Raw genomic sequence first — 17,370 nt, 5'->3', positions numbered from 1 at the left:
GTGGTGTTATGGTTCTCAAGACGATTATCTATTCAGAAAGCAGCTTCATGAGTCTCTCATCTGGGTTGAAGCTAGTGCAGCCTCTGCAACTCAGTTAGGGAAGTCTGGAGGTTCAGCTTTTAAATGAGGCATAGCACATGGATATGTCTCTATCTGCAGGCGCAGGCGCTGGCTACACAGGTTCAGTTGTGACTGTAGTTCCTTTTTTTAAACCAGTAAGAGCTCAGGCTTCACATCGTTCCTTTAAAATCCATAACAAGGCACAAGGGTGACTAATACATGCAGCCATATTTCTGAGCATAATTGCTCTTCTATTTCCATTTGTATTTATTAGTCTGTTAAAAAAGACAAATCTGGTGCTCTCAGGACAGGCACATGACACATGGACACATGGAAACTGGGTCCAAAAATCTGTGCCCGATATCTAAATGTTCTATGGCTGAAATGTGGGAATGTCCGTTGTGACAATACCGTTGCACGAGTCGATATATTATCCATCACAGAGCGTTCCAACCAGTCCGGAGAGGATCGTAGCCTGATTGCAATTGGCAAACGGTGCACTAATTATAGTCCTTCTGTTTTTTGGACACGGCGTGCGGTGTAGATACCTTCCAGAGCATGGCTTTGTGTGCTTGTGGCGTGATGCAATGCCAGGTCACAGTGGCACATGGGCTGGGCCTGTGGAGAGGAGACACACTCACGGGGTCAGGCAGGTCCACCGCACTGAGGGGTTGGACACAGGACAGCAGCTCTGGGACAGTATGTGAGTGTGACCGCTTGTTTCTTTTGATACACAAAAATCCCATCCCATCTCTCCAGAGTTATTTGTCCTTGAAAGTCGGCTCTGCTCCTGTCATCCATTTTCTTGTTATTGCTCTTTTGCTGTCGCCAAACGTACACTCCACAAGTCTCCATCGTTTCCATTGTTGGAGTTTAACATCCAAGATACAATGTTTTAAAGTCAAATGGATAATTATGTTGAAGAGAGTGTGCAGTGCCTCATTAAACTCAGGATTTATGAATACCGTAGTTTCCGGATTACATAGTTTTGGCCGGAGTGCAATTTATACTCCAAAGCAACATATATGTGACTGACCATGGCCAATCCAGTTACATGTCTACCCGGAGACATTTTGAGTTATTCACATATTCTGAAAGTGTGAATTCAAAGCTTTCCAATGATGTCTCACTCATGTAGATCTGATAATATTTGAGTAAGTTGTGGTCATTTGAATGTATACAACTCTCAAACCCATTCACTGAGAAAACGGCTTCCAAAGTTTCTCACCGGAGTGAGCCCAGAGTCACAGGGGGGCTCATTTGCATCTCATTGAGATAAGCCCTCCCCCCTGTCACACTGACACCACCTCCCCCTACAGCTGTCACTCAAGACTCAAGAGGAGTGTTGTTATTGATGGTAACTGGACTTGAATCAGAATTAGAAGTTACTATATTAAAATGGAAATACTTGGATTACAAAAGGCCCTGAATAGAATCAAAGAATCAGAATGAGAATAGGGTTCATTGCATTTGTCGATAAACATAATTCACAGGTGATTCAGTGCACCAACAATGGTGCACTGAATGATTCAACACAAACAACAAAAGATAAGATAAAATAGCCTTTAATGTTACAACGCAGTAGATACAGGGGGAAAGGACAGATAATTCATAGGAAGTTTAAAAAACACCCTCAATAGAAGAACTCTTATAAACAGATGCCAGGGCCAGGTATACGAACTGCAACATATGAGATAATAGACATCATAGGTACACCATCAGAGTCCAATTACGTCCGCAGCCTCTTTTGCACATTCGTCTTCTGTGCTGTGACTCTCGGCGCTGGGCATGTGATGTCTTTTGCCTCGTCAGCACAGAAAGGCCTGATTTTTTCATGCAGGTAGGTCTGCCTGTCAATGTTCAATCCAGGTGGGACCAGGACATGGAAATTGTCAACCGGAGGCAGAACAGCTGTAGTGCGTAGTAGCTGAAATTCCACTGGTTCTGCTCCACAGTGACTTTTCGCAAGCACCACACCTGGTCTCTTGGCATCAAAGCTGTAAGCAAATAACAGGACATTTAAGAAATGGCTAACTATTTCACATGAAACACTCATTAACAATTTTTTTTTGTTTGAATATAAATACCTGAAGTGCTGATAGCTCTTGATCTTTGGAAGCCGTCTGAAGAAGGGACTCAGATGCTTCTGCCAGTCGAAGTTCTTGACGAACACTCTGCCATCCGCCGTTCCAACAAGCTGTGGGATATTGAGGTGACTCTCAGGAGAGCTGTTTTCCACTACCTGATGACAAGGGCGACAATGTAAAAAAAAAATTAGAACAGAAGAAAAATATCTGCACTGAAGTTTTGCCAGGTTAATGTTTACACATTACAGTAGTCAAATAACATAAACTAACCTCAGCGATGTCTTCCAAAGTGTCAACCCTGGTCTTCATGTATGCTTGCTTGATAAGTCCAAAGCCACAATCAGGGGAGAATTATGGAATGGACTTCTGCATAGTTTTTGATAAACTCTACAACGGTGTGGATGACTTCATGGCTGATGAACCTGCGTGAACGTGGCTGTGGCTGTGCACGCTTCTTCCTCAACCGTGGTGTTGCTCCATTTTCATCATAGTGTTTAATTATGTCAGTCAGGGTGTCTTTGCCAATTCTGAAAAGGGGGAAAAAAAGGATTAGGGTTGAGAGTAATATGGGAATAACACGCTTCACGTGGCTAGCTAGCTTGTGATATCATGGCTCACCAGGTTTAGACCAAAACAGTCACTCACAACACAAACACGACCACACTAGCACACCAAAACATAACTTTCAAGCGTGTTTGTGATGCCATTTATTCTGCATTATTCACATTCTGACGTTTACGTTGTATTTAAGACTTAAAATGCGGAGGAGCGGGACACGGCCGGGGTTAGTGGCGCTACGTGGCTAGCTAGCTTGTGATGGCTCAACAAAACAGGCACTCACAACACAAACACGACCACAACAGCACATCAAAACATAACTTTCAAGCGTGTTTGTGATGCCATTTATTCTGCATTATTCACATTCTGACGTTTACGTCGTATTTGAGACTTAAAACGCGGAGGAGCGGGACACGGCCGGGGCTAGCGGCGCTACGTGGCTTGCTAGCTTGTGATGGCTCAACAAAACAGGCACTCACAACACAAACACGACCACAACAGCACACTAAAACAGGCGTATTTAATATTAATCATTACTTACGCCATGAGGAACAGGAAAGTACTTCTGCAGACTTCCGTGCCTCCTATGAAAAAGCTTGTCCGGGCAAACTTGCGCTTCTTCTGGGGCTTTTTCGTGGACGTCGTCAGCTCAGAAGTGACAACAGAACGTCTGTTTGCTTCCATATGTCCGATAATCCTCATATCCTGCCACTCTCTTTCTGCTGCTAATGAGTCGCTCCGTAGCTTGTACATGAGTTCTGGAGAGAGTTTCCCGCTACACGATTTGCTTGAGAGTAGAGAATTTTCTTTTCTTCTTGAGTAACATTTGCAGTCAAAGTTACGGATCTTTTCCAACTCTTCGTTCTCTCCTGCAAAAGTAACCGTGGCTATAGCGTCTGTTATTTCACGCTCCAGCTCTTCGGCGTGACCGGGCGCTCCTTCCTCTGTCCAAAACCCATCTTCCTCCTCATCTAAGGTCAGCCGTAGACTAGGGATATTTTCCAGCTGGATGAAATCGCACTCTTCATCTGTGACCTCATCTTCAGATTCAGAACTTAGATAGTCATCTGGATAAGCGGACTTTTCGCAGAAATAATCCAAAAGCGTGGAGCTGTAACAACCTCTGTTAAGCTCCGAAGCGATAGCAGAAGGATCCATTTTTCAACTGATTTTACACAGTGTGTGTTGCGTGTCCCTGTGTTGCTGCTTATCAAGTAGCCATGCGGCTGGCGGCTCAGCCCATTGGCTGACTACAATAGCGCAGCTGTTCATATGGAAATGCGGTCACACCCATTCTGCACGTCCAGAGAGCGCCCGAAAACACCACATTTTAAACGGCTTTATTTATGCTTTTAATGCTGCAAATACTGTTATCTGATACATCGAATGGCTGGTCCATATCTTCAACTTTCACATAGTGCAAAAAAACGAAAATCACAAATTTGGGGAAAAAAAAGTAAAATGCTGTTTTTCTCAGTTTCACCGAGGCCGACATGGTCCGACAATTGCCGTGGCGAGTCACATATGTGATTTTATTTGTTATTTTCACACTGGCAACCGCAAGAGGGCGCTCTAGGCTCTAAGCGACACGGAAGAAGAAACTGCACTTCCTCTACCTGGTCTTTTTTTTTCAAATACATTTCCCCCAAAAAATGCGACTTATATATGTTTTTTTCTTCTCTATTATGCCTTTTTTGGCTGGTGCGACTTATACTCCGAGCGAAAATACGGCAATAAAGCAGTCCGACAGTTTCTCCAACAATCAGTCGTTTTTTTCTAATAAAAAAATTGTAAATTAAAATCTATTTTCCACTGCCTATATTTAATTCTTCTTCTTCTCCCTTCAACAGTGACCTCCATTACACTTTTACATAATTGGTCATTGGAAAGAAAATTAACGTGCAGCCAAGAAATCATCTGCATTTTACACTAAACAGGACAAACCTAATCAGAACGTGAAACAACAAAGCTTTTCCAAGTGTATTCTTCGAGGTTGCACGAGGACGTATCAAATGCAATCTTTAGTCATTTAGTCAATTTAGTCATTGGTCTGAGAGTTCTAACCAATGAAACATGATGGTGAGTTTTAGTGATGTGAAGCGTGCGTTGTTTTTGTGATCACTTCTAAACCTTGTCTGTGTGTCGTCCGTCCAGCGCCCCAGGACACTCTCTTATGGCTGCTCTCCTATGATTGGTCCATAATCCCATAATTCTGGCTGCCCCTCTCAGAGAAGTGGTCCCTGGGAAGCCACAGATGACTGAAGCACGAATTGAAATTTCATTTTCAGACATTCCTTTCATTTAGTTTTTAGTATTGAAACGCTCTTTGTTCAACTTCCCTGGCTCTCTCTACCTCGGCTGATCCCCACGGATTTTCTGCAGCAAATGCCAGAAAAATTGAGCTATGCTTTGTGTGCAAACCATGAGAACTATTTTAAGTATTATAGCTGTGATTTGGTCAATCTTGTCACTTTCATGTCAATGTTATAATCCCCAACTCATTGCTTTAGTGCAAATGACAGGCTCATGTTTTTATAATTACTACTTCATTTGATGGGATATGGTAAATATTTATCAGTTTATGTTTTCCATCCGTCAAGAATGAAAAGTAGAGCTGAGTTTTAAAAAGGAAGCCTTTTATCTAAATTCCCCTCAAAATAATGGGCAGTTTGTGCATAAGGAACATTTTCTGACATTTTAACATTTTACTTTACAGCATAAAGGTTATATATGTTATATATTTCTATCCGTCAAATAATAATGGTTGCTAGGCAGCAGTTTTTTACTTCACATCTGCTGTTTAAGGAAGTAAAATTAGGCAAACTAGGAAAAACCAGGCAAGACTTTTTTGTAAAAATGTAACTAAAGTCATGTTACAGAGGCGTTAGTGAAATGAGTTGTCTGACGTGTCATATGTACTTTAAGTGAATTACACATTATTAGTGATTGTTTTATGCAATATAACATCCACATGAATAAAAGGGAAATCACATGTCAAGACTAATTCACTTCAACATGTTTATCATTAACATATCATATTTCCACAGTATCTTAGCCGTGTACTGTATGTAGGCCTAATTAGACTATAATATGCTTCATTTAATAACTCCTGGACACATATTTACCCAACATATAGCTACAAACATTTACTCAATTGTCAAACGGGGAATAAAAATGAGAGCCATAGATTATCAAAAAGGAACACAACCTATTTAAGATACAATTGAAGTGTGTGAAGTCATCTCTGTTTTCTCACATATGTGTTTACGGTAATGGTGCTGCATTTCATCAGCTGGAGAGAAACTGAGCTGTTCCTATATCCGTTTTATTTGAATGGCAAATGTGGCTGATGATTGGTTTGGAGGGTGACTCACATGTGCAGTAATGCGTGACCGACTCAAACTAACGCACACAAATTTAGACTCTTTGCATTAAGCCGGATATTACTTTTCCTTCCCCCTCAAGATTTGAACTGCTGACGGTCAGACAGGAACTACCAAAAATAATCAGATGTAAGCGATTAAGAGGTTAAAAAACAAAAAAACATTTAGATCCACATGAGGAATTACAAGGACGCAATAGCTCTCGCAATTATAGATGATTTATGAAGATATGGTTGTTATCTTGAGTTCGGGAGCAGGACCACACCCCTTTCATGCTCCTTCCGTTGGGTACACTATTTAAGCAGAAATACTAGTCTGTCTTCCTTTTGTCATTTAATCAATTCCTGATGACGTTGAAAATGGTTCTAAGCCATCTTCACTACCTTCTTCTTTGCATTTTGAGCCTGTCCCTCCCTAACCCCGTCCATACAGGGCTACTTACTGCATGCACTCATACGCCCAGCATTACACAACATAAAGACAAAATGCTTGATGTGATTGATGCGCAGGGTGTGCTTTTAATCTAGCGGAGTGCTACTTCACCGCTGCTCTCTCCCTTCAAGTGTTTGGGCCTCGGCTCTATGAAAACAGGAAAAAAAGCCGCAACGTAGATCAATATCCTTGGAACACACCAGAGACATTGTGTTTTATTAAACATTTTCCCATTAAGGCAGGAGTGCAAGCACTGTAGATCATTGCAACAAAGCCATAAATCACCGCGACTGGAGACAATGGGCGGAATCAGACGACATGACCAAAAAACACGGGATTCTCGATGCTACTGTGGAGAAAGTGTGTCTTCAGCTAGCAAAGTGTCCTATAATCATCATAACGCATTCGTCTACATGTGAGCGATGGCCTTGACAACATTTGTCTCCTCGTTTCATCACTGAGCAGTAATTGATGCTTGTTGGATGCATGCGTTTCGTGAGAGAGGGACGAGGTTATAGAGGGGCAAAAGAGAAGAAAACCTGCTTGGTGTTAACAAAGGGTCATGTTTGCTAACTTCTAGGACATTTGATTTCTTCTGGGCCCAAAGTGGCTGTGAAAGGAAAACAAACTAGCTTCCTATTTCTTTGTCATGACTCTAAACGCATGCCAATGTTGTACCGGTGGGAAAAAAACCTTACTGTGCACTTGTAAACACTTTCAGGTAATGCTGGAAGTTCATAGATTTAACTTGTTTCAGTGGCTCACCTTAGAGAAGTCTAAAAAATATCAATAACTAGTAGTCAATCACTCCATGACAACTGAAGCTTGTTGCAGTGAGCTGAAAATGTGCTCTCGATTGTGAGCTGCAATAATAACGTGCATTATAACGTTTGCTTGTCTTCGTTCTGGTCCGAGGTCGAAAGTGTTCCACAATGTGCAGTTCCACTTGAATGATATTGTAATTAAAACAAAAGGCCTTTTGTTCCATTGTGATTGTGTAAGTCTTGTTCTTTGGATACGTTTCTTTGTGTTGGCGTCAAGCAGTCAGTTCTATTTTGTCATATTTGTACATATCAGTGATGTTGATGAACATTTATTGTGCTTCAGCAAATCCTTCTTATGTACAATGTTATGTAGAGTCACATGGTTGTTATTTACCACTTTACCACTGAATAACACTTATTAGTCACTTCTTCGGCAGAGTGAGAAAAAAAACACACCTACAATGAATGACTATTTGAATCCTTGCATTATTAATTAGATACAGAGTTAAGGACAAATGAACAGAACACAAACCAATCTTGCATTTATATATATATATATATATATATATATATATATATATATATATATATATATATATATATATATATATATATATATATATATATATATATATATTTTAAAGTTACACGTTAATCAGTTCAAAAACACAATGTTGATTTTCCCTGGATACTTTACATTGTAGTAGTACATTATTGTTCAGCATTTTATCATACACAAAACAAAACTACACAGGTAGAAATACACATGTAATAACGAGCCATCATATTAATACAATGCATTATTTGACTGAGCGACCTTTTTTAACGTTAATGGATTGTTGTGTTGAATTCATTAAATGCCCAAGGGTTACGTGCGAGCAAACACCTCCAACACTTTTACTGTCATTATCATTTTAAATGTGTCTTCTGAACCACGACCTTGCCTGATCAGCGCATTGATAACAGCTCCTCTCATAATCTTCTTCTTCTTCTTCTTCTTCTTCTTCTTCTTCTTTTTCTTCTTCTTCTTCTTCTTCTTCTTCTTCTTCTTCTTCTTCTTCTTCTTCTTCTTCTTCTTCTTCTTCTTCTTCTTCTTCTTCTTCTTCTTCTTCTTCTTCTTCTTCTTCTTCTTCTTCTTCTCGTAACATAACCTGGCTTCCTGCACAGTGTTTTGGCTGCGACTTCTTATGGGGACATGAAAATGAGGTTTGGTCCCTGTTGCTCCACTCTTGTCGCCCTGGGCCACCTCGCCTCGACAGATGGCTCGAGCAGGCGCAGAATCTGTTACTGTTTGCTTCCAGGGTTGTTCTCCGTGCCGCACTGAAACCAGCCAGCGATCCCCACTTCACATTGTACTTCGTCGGAGGCCATTTTCCGAAAGCAGATGGAAGGAGGCTTTTTTTTTTGCTTCTCCTTTTTTTGTATGCTAGCCGGCGAATGAGCTGCCAGTTTCATCCTTATCGCTCCCACATAATTCCTTTAGATAGAGAACAGGTTTCGCCTCTGATAAGTGTTAAGAGAATGAATCTCTCAGCAAAAGATTTTCACGACAGATGCGTTAATCGCCTGAGAACACTGAGATCCCCTTGTTTTTGTTTTGTCTGGGTTATTGTGCCGCTTCACCCGTCGAAAGAGAAAAAGAGACAATGGAGGCAAATGTAGAATGTCTTTATTACTCCAAAAATGAGGTTGGTTGCGGTCGAGATGAAACGGCCTCGTGTTATTGCGGCGTAGTTCGAGTGTTGTGGACGATCGGAGTGTGCGAGCTGACAGTGAGGTGCGCCAGGGGGATCTTTCGCCGCTTCCTCTCCCCCAATTTCTATTTACGGACAGTGGCTTGATGGAAATGAGAAGGACGCTAAATCAAGTTGCAACACTGCGGCAAAAAGGTAGCGTTAACGTGGCAGGACAAGCTTCTAGAGTCTGTCGGTCGAAATGGAGCACGATTCTATGGTAGAATGTTCTGTTTAACTGTCGGATTGTAAATGTGTTGACAGCTACATTCTCGAGAATGTTCTTGTCGGATGATGTTGTAGTTCAATAGATGTAAAACACTTGAATAGAAAATAAGAATCAAACATTACGCACTTTAGGCAATGACAGTGTTTTTATCGTCAAAGCTCTTATGACAGGATCTCATGTTTTTTTAATCATGATGTTGTTTGGTGAGATAGTCCTTGTGGGGAGTAAATATCATGGTTTTACATCAGTCACGTTGCAGTTTGTGAAGAAAATTTGACAAATTAATGTTGAAAATTACAGGAAGAAGTGCTGCGTTCTACAACAGAATGCCTCCATCAATTTACATTACATTACGCATTTTTATGACCGTTTAAACAATAATTTAACAAAGAATCTGGTTGTCAGGTGTAATTATTTGTCAAATCATAACTATTAATTTAATTAAATGGACTTTGGCCCTTGTTTACAATCTGGTTGCTATGTAACAGTTGTGGAATTACCTCTTCCTATGTCATATCTGTTGGACATGTCAAACCAGGAAGTGACATTATAAACATCACAAAATGGCCAAATCAGGCAAAATGATTGGCAAAATCTTAACTATAATTCTATACTATATACTATAACTAGAATAGACTTTAAAAAGCCAACTGCAACTTCAAACCAATTCTACCTGCGGGTGTGTAATAAAGTTGGCTGAACATCACATTTGTGCAAATGCAAACACTAAATTAGAGACAGAAAAAAAAACATACTCAAAATAAAACTATAGTCCTGAACATGGCTGCAGACACATTATATTTTTATGTCGGTAGTATACCCTTCCATACTTACTATTCCAAGCGTTTATAGAAGACAGAATAGCATGGCAGAGAGTGAGGAGGGTAGACGGTCTCAGTGTTGTCGTGGCAACCCTTTGAAGAGGCATAGGCTTTAGTTTAGAGGGATTCCGACGTGTCTGTGGTTGGTCACATTAATGACTCCTGCCCACAGAATCACACGCTCACAGTCGCTGGACTGATCAAAACAGCAGCGCTAAAGCTACTTCGTCTGTCCAGTTCTTTCATCACACACTGGATGGATTTTTAAGCAGAACATAGTTGCTTTTACGTATGTGCTTTTTATATGACTTCTCTTATTTCAGAGTTAACATGGACAAGTTCAATTGACTCCTCTCTGATGCCTCACTTATGTTTGAAGAAATAAAATAAAAAAAACAGGACTTAAATCCGAGTGAACAAAGCCAAATTGTTTGAAGTAGTACTACTTTGTACATTACTGACAATAGAGGCTTGTGTCAGATTTAGCCAGCCAACCTGCAGGTTCTTAGTTCTCTCATCACACATTTTGCTTGTGGATGTGTGATGTGTTGGTGAAAACAGTCACGACTCGTCTCGTTTACTCACCTGTCGTTCTGCCTCTGCCTTTAAGCCTCACTTTGCAGTTTTGCCTCTCTCTCTTTGTCCTCCATGTCTCACTCTTCTTTCCTGTCTGTTTAGGGTGCTGCTTCAGACGTCTTTCTCTCCGTTCATGCCTTGTATGTCCGTTCCCATCTCGTCCCATGCTGCCTGATCTAAAAGCTCGGCTCTGTTTGTCTTCTCTCTACCTGTGTTTTCACCTGACACAAACCAGTCCTCCAGTTCACATCACATTACAATAAATCCCTTTTAAAGCTTGTTCGGTCTCCCGTGTTATGCACCTGAGTCCACATCCAAGCTCATTATGGTGAGGCGTGCAGTATTTATTTGCTTTGTCCGTAGCACTTGCCTTGGATAGATTAAGCCCACCGAGCTGCCTCATGGCAATTAAATCTATCAGGGGGCACCCAAGTGGGCTCTGTCAGAACCTTTCCAATAATTGCTCCTTAAATGAATATGGATTCAAAACTTTGACTGAACACACAGCCAGTTATTTTCAACCATGAAAGAGGAAAAACATTGGCAAACTTGATTTTCTTTTCTGCTTTTGGTTTTTCCTTTCATTTACGCTTCTCTCTCTCTTTGTGTTCGCAGACACATTGAGAACTGGACAGGATTGCAGATGCTCCGAGATGTGGATATGGCGCTCTACACTGGACTACAGAGATTGTAAGTTTGCATAATTTTGCATAGTTTTTCACATAAAATAGCATGCACACAGACAAGCCAAAAAATAAATAAATGCATGACTAAAGTAGAGGGATAAACTACAGCTAAACCAGAACACAAACCTGATGGCACGATGTCGATCCACTGGACCCTTAAAGAGCTACAGTAGTCCTAGTGTAGGCTCAGGATCTGGAGATGGATCTTTAGCAGGTTTCTCAAGCATTGAAGAATCGGTCAAATGCAGAAATTCCTTAACCATTAAATTAAGACTCAAGTGCAACAAACCTGAGAACACTGGGGAAAATAAATAAGCATCAAAAGAAAGTTAAAATGAATCATACAGAACACCAGATAGGCTTTGCCATAATATAAATATAAAAGTATACATTTTCTAAAGACCACTTTCTGCCTTTGTATCTTCACATTTATATCCACTTTTAAAAAAGGCTTCAGGTTTGTATCAACACAATTTTAAGTGAGTCAAAAACTTCTAACAACACATTCAAATGTCCAGGGGTGTTTTACTTCTCATTCATCTCTCTACACTTACATGTTTCTGTTTATTTCATCTTTTTTACAGTTAGGCCCACTGTCCCTGTTCAGGGAAGTTCTGTTCCCATTCAATCCAATGGATAAAATATTACATGCTATATTATAGCATGTCTCTGTAGCTTAAAAACATATTTGTTGGAAAGTTCAGTACTCCCTGTTTCCAGGAAACATCAAAAATTTACATTTCAATTGTACATAAATAAGTTATTTACAATATGTGAAAGGATTCCTTGGCATCTCTATTTTCTCCTATATTTCTTCTCCAAAATGAGCCCATTCACAGCCATTTCTGACCAGCTAACTTGCTCATGAGCTTTAGCACTTTCTGACAGTTTTTCTGCTGAATAACTCTGTGATCTGAGTGATGGTGATTTGATGTAAAACAGCACTAAAATCATATCGTGAGCTTCCTCCCAGGTAAAGACTTCAGGAGGCACAGGGGAAGCTGTGCACAATGGGGCAGCTAATTAATATGCTAATTATGCCAGTCATTTATATCTGAACGCCTGGAGGAGAATGGGAGGGATGCGGTGGTAAGTCTCAGAGTCCTGTATCATCATGTTTAGGCAGAATTAGTGTAAACCTTTACACTTCATCAGACATGTTTGAAGAAATGTATCTGTCTTTATTGCGGTTGGTACGTATCCTTTGAAATAAACCTTTATTTGTTTATATCAAATCAATTAATAATATATCTATATACACCATAAGTTTTTTACTTATATAAAATCTTTTATAACACATGCATATTGGACTAGTATACTCCTTTAATAATTTTTTTGATTTGTCAAATTCAAAGACACTCGGCGAGGATGGGACAAAACAGATTACACAGTTTAAACCTGAACTTAACAAAATAGGCCGTTTTGCTTTACTGTTTGAAAACCCACTCCTACTGACATTCAAATCCATATAAATCCGACAAAATGCTGCCATATCTGTAGATTACTGCCCAATTACACATGCTCGAGAGACAAATACTGTAACTGAGCCCAAAATGTCAGGTTACTCACATGGGCCCAGCTGAGCGTAACCACGTGAAGCTTTGCATAAAACCCTTTCCGGAGAAAGATTAATTTGACTGACAGACTACTCTTCCGTGACCATGCTTAGACAGAGCCATTTAAGAATGATTTCCACTAATGCCTCATGAAGTTCAGCAGCACATTACTGGCAATTAGCATCAAGAGCTACACGCCAACGTCAGCTAGTTTTGTCATAACCAATACGGACGCCGCGTTTCTACAGTTATGTCAATCCAGGGACGACCTTCATCATCACATTCTATTAAAAATACATTTGATAGCAAGTTGAATTTCAGGTACAATTTAGCTATCCATACAATGAACTGAAATGACCACAAAACAGGAATACATTAACAGATTAAAGTACTAAGCTGGAATCGAAAGACGTCAGATGGAATCGCAAACTCATACGGGATAAATTACAAAATAAAACCCTTCAAGTGCGTTCTTGGGACAATTTCTCAGTCACAGCACCAAAGCGGCATAAGGCAAACTGACTTACCACCTCCTGTTTACTGATGGATGTCTTGGTAATAGGATCAATCAGCACAATTTATATGTCCTGTCAGTGGTCATAAAGTTAGGGCTAATCGGCCTAATAGCTTGAGTGCGCGGGCTACAGCTGCACTGCACCGTGGTGTCAGACTGTAATGTCCCACATTTGTGCGAGTGTCACACAATCCCCACTAATGCTCCCTGGAGATGACAAGGTGTTGGTGGGCTTTTCCTGGAGAGAGAGAGGCAGAGAGTGAGGCAGAGCGGACTGTGGGGCACTGCTGATCCTAATGCGGGGCGATGGTTACACCAGCTTTTAATTCTCGATAGTGACACAGGCGTAGAACATCCTTGGCGGTTTGCGCAGCGACTGATCAAATAAAGCCCCAAAAAAATCAGTGCGGTAAATTGAATTAAAGGTCGGTGCTGTAACGCGGAGTACTGGCCTGTTTTGCTCTCCGTGGTGCAGTGCTGATCTGGTTTCCTGGGTTGCAGCGGGGCCACATCCTTTACATTCTCCGCTGCACCTCGGGCTTCCGCACTATTTTCCTCTCCTTTCGCTCAAACGTATTCTCCTCTGGCCTCCAAAGTCAGAGCCGGCCCTCTCCCCTGATCCCCTTGATCCCTCATCAGGGAGGCCAACTGCAATATCTCCAGCGCTAAATTAGCATTTTTCTCATTACCGCCACCTCTGGGCCGCCGCTCGTCTGGGGGCCGCGCTCCTTTTCCTTCTTGCAGCCAGCGTCACATTCCCTGGACCGCGTTACCTCGTGAAGCTCTTACTGTGAGGAGTGAACCGTCGTTATTCTAGTTTTTTTTTTGTATTTAACTTGGCTCGGACTGGGCTGTTTTGCATTTCAGAAATATCCAAGTGTGTTTGAATAACTGAATAATGATGCAAACAGCTATTTTAAATGAATACAGGATCCAATGTGTGATCTAATTGTACAAATGTGCTCGGAATAAGAAGCATTTGGAGTTCATTGTTAGCAGAAGATCGTGTAACGGAGGTCAACAACAGTCAGCATCAGTTTTAGAGTTTGTCCCAGTGCGTCTGTGATATTGATCCAAGTAATTGTGCGTTTAGCGTTTCAAATGTGAGAATGGGGCAAAGAGAAACGAGTAAACAGCCGAGCAACTTACACTAGTAAAAAGAGTCTTTGTGAAATATAAAGTGTAGGCCTTGTATAAATGTTGTGCAATGTTATTTGATGTAAGGATTGAGATTACCAGTACATATTAGTACAGTATCTGCTCTTTATTCCTTTAGACATGTACTTGTTACTTTCATGCAGTGGACAGCCATTAAAAGCAGGAAACAGACACTGTAGATCAAAAAGTATAGCTCTGAAGTAAATTGGATTGTATTATTCAATTAACTTCTGGAAGTAGTCTTTGGAGAACAAAATGTGGCAATTTTATTTGGCAATTATTACTTTAATTAAGATAAGATATTAAGATAAGATATTCCTTTATTGTCCACACATGGGGAAATTTCATTGTTGCAACGCAGGTAGATACAAGAGGTAGATACAGAAGAAAAGGACAGATCACTTATAGGATGGTTAAAAAACACTCTTAATAGAAAAACTCATATTCTATTAATTGTTCATATTCAGTAAATTGTTAATAAAATCCCTTTTATTGGTTTTAAAGGGACACAATGAAAGTAAATAGAACATAATAATTGATCAATACGAGGATCATTGATGCCCTATCGCCCAGTCCTACAGCTATAGATTATTAAAAGTACTTTCCGTTAAAGACAGAAATCTGCATAAACGTTGATACATTTTGTGATAGCTGAAGAAATAAGTGGATGTGATCAAATCGTTGAAAAGCTTATATTATTATTGAGATCTTTGTTAAAGCCACGTTCACGTTAACAAGTGAAATCCCCCAAATCACAAGACTTTCTCGTGACAAATGGCGATTTTCCTGTCAAAGGCTGTGAATGGGTGTTTGTTCTTCAGGAGGTAATTGGCACATAGCGCTATGTGTAATCAGCACACTGTTTTACGAGGCGCACACTGATGATGTCAATGGTTTCTTTGGAGAGCGGCATCTGTGATTACAAGATTGGAAGTCATTAGCATTATAGCCTGGAACACACCATTCTTCCCCAGACCGGGACGATAGGGAATACCAGGACTTTCAGTTTTTCAGCGCGGCCCTTGGGATTCCGCTCAAGTTTAATTTCACACTTATTTCACTCTATAGATTTTAACACAAAGAGAGCCAATGCTGTCGTTTCAGTAAAGTTCACAAATCTTACCAAATGGTGCTTCAAAGTGAATGTCTATTTTGGCTCCCGCTGCAGGCAGTACACACGGAGTTAAAAGGAGAGTCATTTGAATAGAGAATGATTCTGACTCCAACAGACAAAAAGATGAAAAGAAGTTGCTCCATCTGCTCCTTGAAAAGTAGCGTCACTGAAGCGTTACATTGTTCCCTTATTATGAGATCACAGCCAGATCAAATGAAAAGGCTAATGAAAGTAAACTCCTTTAAGTTGAAAAGAGAGTTTCAGTGTATAAACATGCCCTGGTTTGACCTTTTGTTTCTGTTGAATCTCGTTTTCAGAACCATCATGAACTGCAACTTGAAGGTGATCCAGCCGCGCGCCTTCGCTCTGAACCCGCACCTGCGCAACATGTGAGTAAAGATTCTTTGACGTGTGCATTTTCCTGAGGCTTTCAATAAATTTATTCTGATCTGTGCTAGTTTGACAGCTTGTATACGGCCTGAGATGAGTTAGTGTTGAACACTAGATGATGCAGTTGATAGAGTGTGGCTTTGGGGGGGAAATTGTGGCACTGCTATTACTGCCACACATCTTAAATGAGACATCTATTATGGGACTTGGATAATTGGATTCCTTTCTGCCCTGCTTCTTTGTGCCGGGGAAAAGCAACATGCCGAAGTCGCGGGAAGTTCTATTTAGTCGGCAGTCACCAAATGAACAATTTGTCCGGGAGGACGAACATCAGAGTGCGGCGACAAGAGCAAAGTAATCTTTAACAAAGGCTGATGTGTCAGCGTATGACAGCCTGTTATTCCCCAATTTTCCAGGCGTAAACACGGTGAGGAACTCAGTCACAGCCTTTTACCTGAGCCCACTGCCATTTGCAATTTCCACTTGTCGGCAGAAGCATTTTGCTCGCTGTTTTCTTCTTCAGAGTCAGATGTGAATGTGCGTGCCTCGCTATATGTTTTTCTAAAGAAGTGCTATTCAAAAACAGAGCTATTTTTGCTGCTTTAAGTATTTAAAAGTTCTTCTAAAGTTAATGTACAACATTGCATGTCATAATTACATATATATACATAATACACATATAAACAAAGGAGTTAAGGTGCAACATAAAAAAATATAATCAAGTAATATAGAGTCAAATATAGAATCCATAAATTAAGAGTTTACGAATAAAATGAGGTAAAAAGTAAAAAAAATAAACGGTAAGTGTGTTACGTGTGTTACGTGTGTTTCGTGTGTTACGTGTGTTACGTGTGTTTCGTGTGTTACGTGTGTTTCGTGTGTTACGTGTGTTTTGTGTGTTACGTGTGTTACGTGTGTTACGTGTGTTACGTGTGTTACGTGTGTTACGTGTGTTTCGTGTGTTACGTGTGTTTTGTGTGTTACGTGTGTTTCGTGTGTTTCGTGTGTTACGTGTGTTACGTGTGTTACGTGTGTTACGTGTGTTACGTGTGTTTCGTGTGTTTCGTGTGTTACGTGTGTTTCGTGTGTTACGTGTGTTACGTGTGTTACGTGTGTTACGTGTGTTACGTGTGTTTCGTGTGTTACGTGTGTTACGTGTGTTACGTGTGTTACGTGTGTTACGTGTGTTACGTGTGTTACGTGTGTTTCGTGTGTTACGTGTGTTTTGTGTGTTACGTGTGTTTCGTGTGTTTCGTGTGTTACGTGTGTTACGTGTGTTACGTGTGTTACGTGTGTTTCGTGTGTTTCG

At 40.6% G+C, this 17,370-nt stretch overlaps 1 protein-coding gene across 2 annotated transcripts in view; it reads left to right on the top strand.

The window, feature by feature from the left end:
• The window catches only part of ntrk3b (neurotrophic tyrosine kinase, receptor, type 3b), a 290,494-nt gene that overhangs the window by 30,261 nt on the left and 242,863 nt on the right, over positions 1–17,370 (top strand). For both annotated transcript variants that reach the window (XM_072465473.1, XM_072465472.1), the window contains exons 2-3: positions 11,259–11,333; positions 15,989–16,060. In XM_072465473.1, coding sequence (XP_072321574.1) covers positions 11,259–11,333; positions 15,989–16,060 — 147 coding nt within the window. The remainder of the gene's footprint in view (positions 1–11,258; positions 11,334–15,988; positions 16,061–17,370) is intronic.

This window comes from Eucyclogobius newberryi, unplaced genomic scaffold (assembly GCF_026437365.1).
Source record: "Eucyclogobius newberryi isolate DKJ021-1_F unplaced genomic scaffold, fEucNew1.0.hap1 SCAF_5, whole genome shotgun sequence".
In the NCBI taxonomy this organism is placed as follows: Eukaryota; Metazoa; Chordata; class Actinopteri; order Gobiiformes; family Gobiidae; genus Eucyclogobius; species Eucyclogobius newberryi.
The sequence above is the reverse complement of the archived record's forward strand: the minus strand, read 5'-3'. Positions and strand labels throughout refer to the sequence as shown.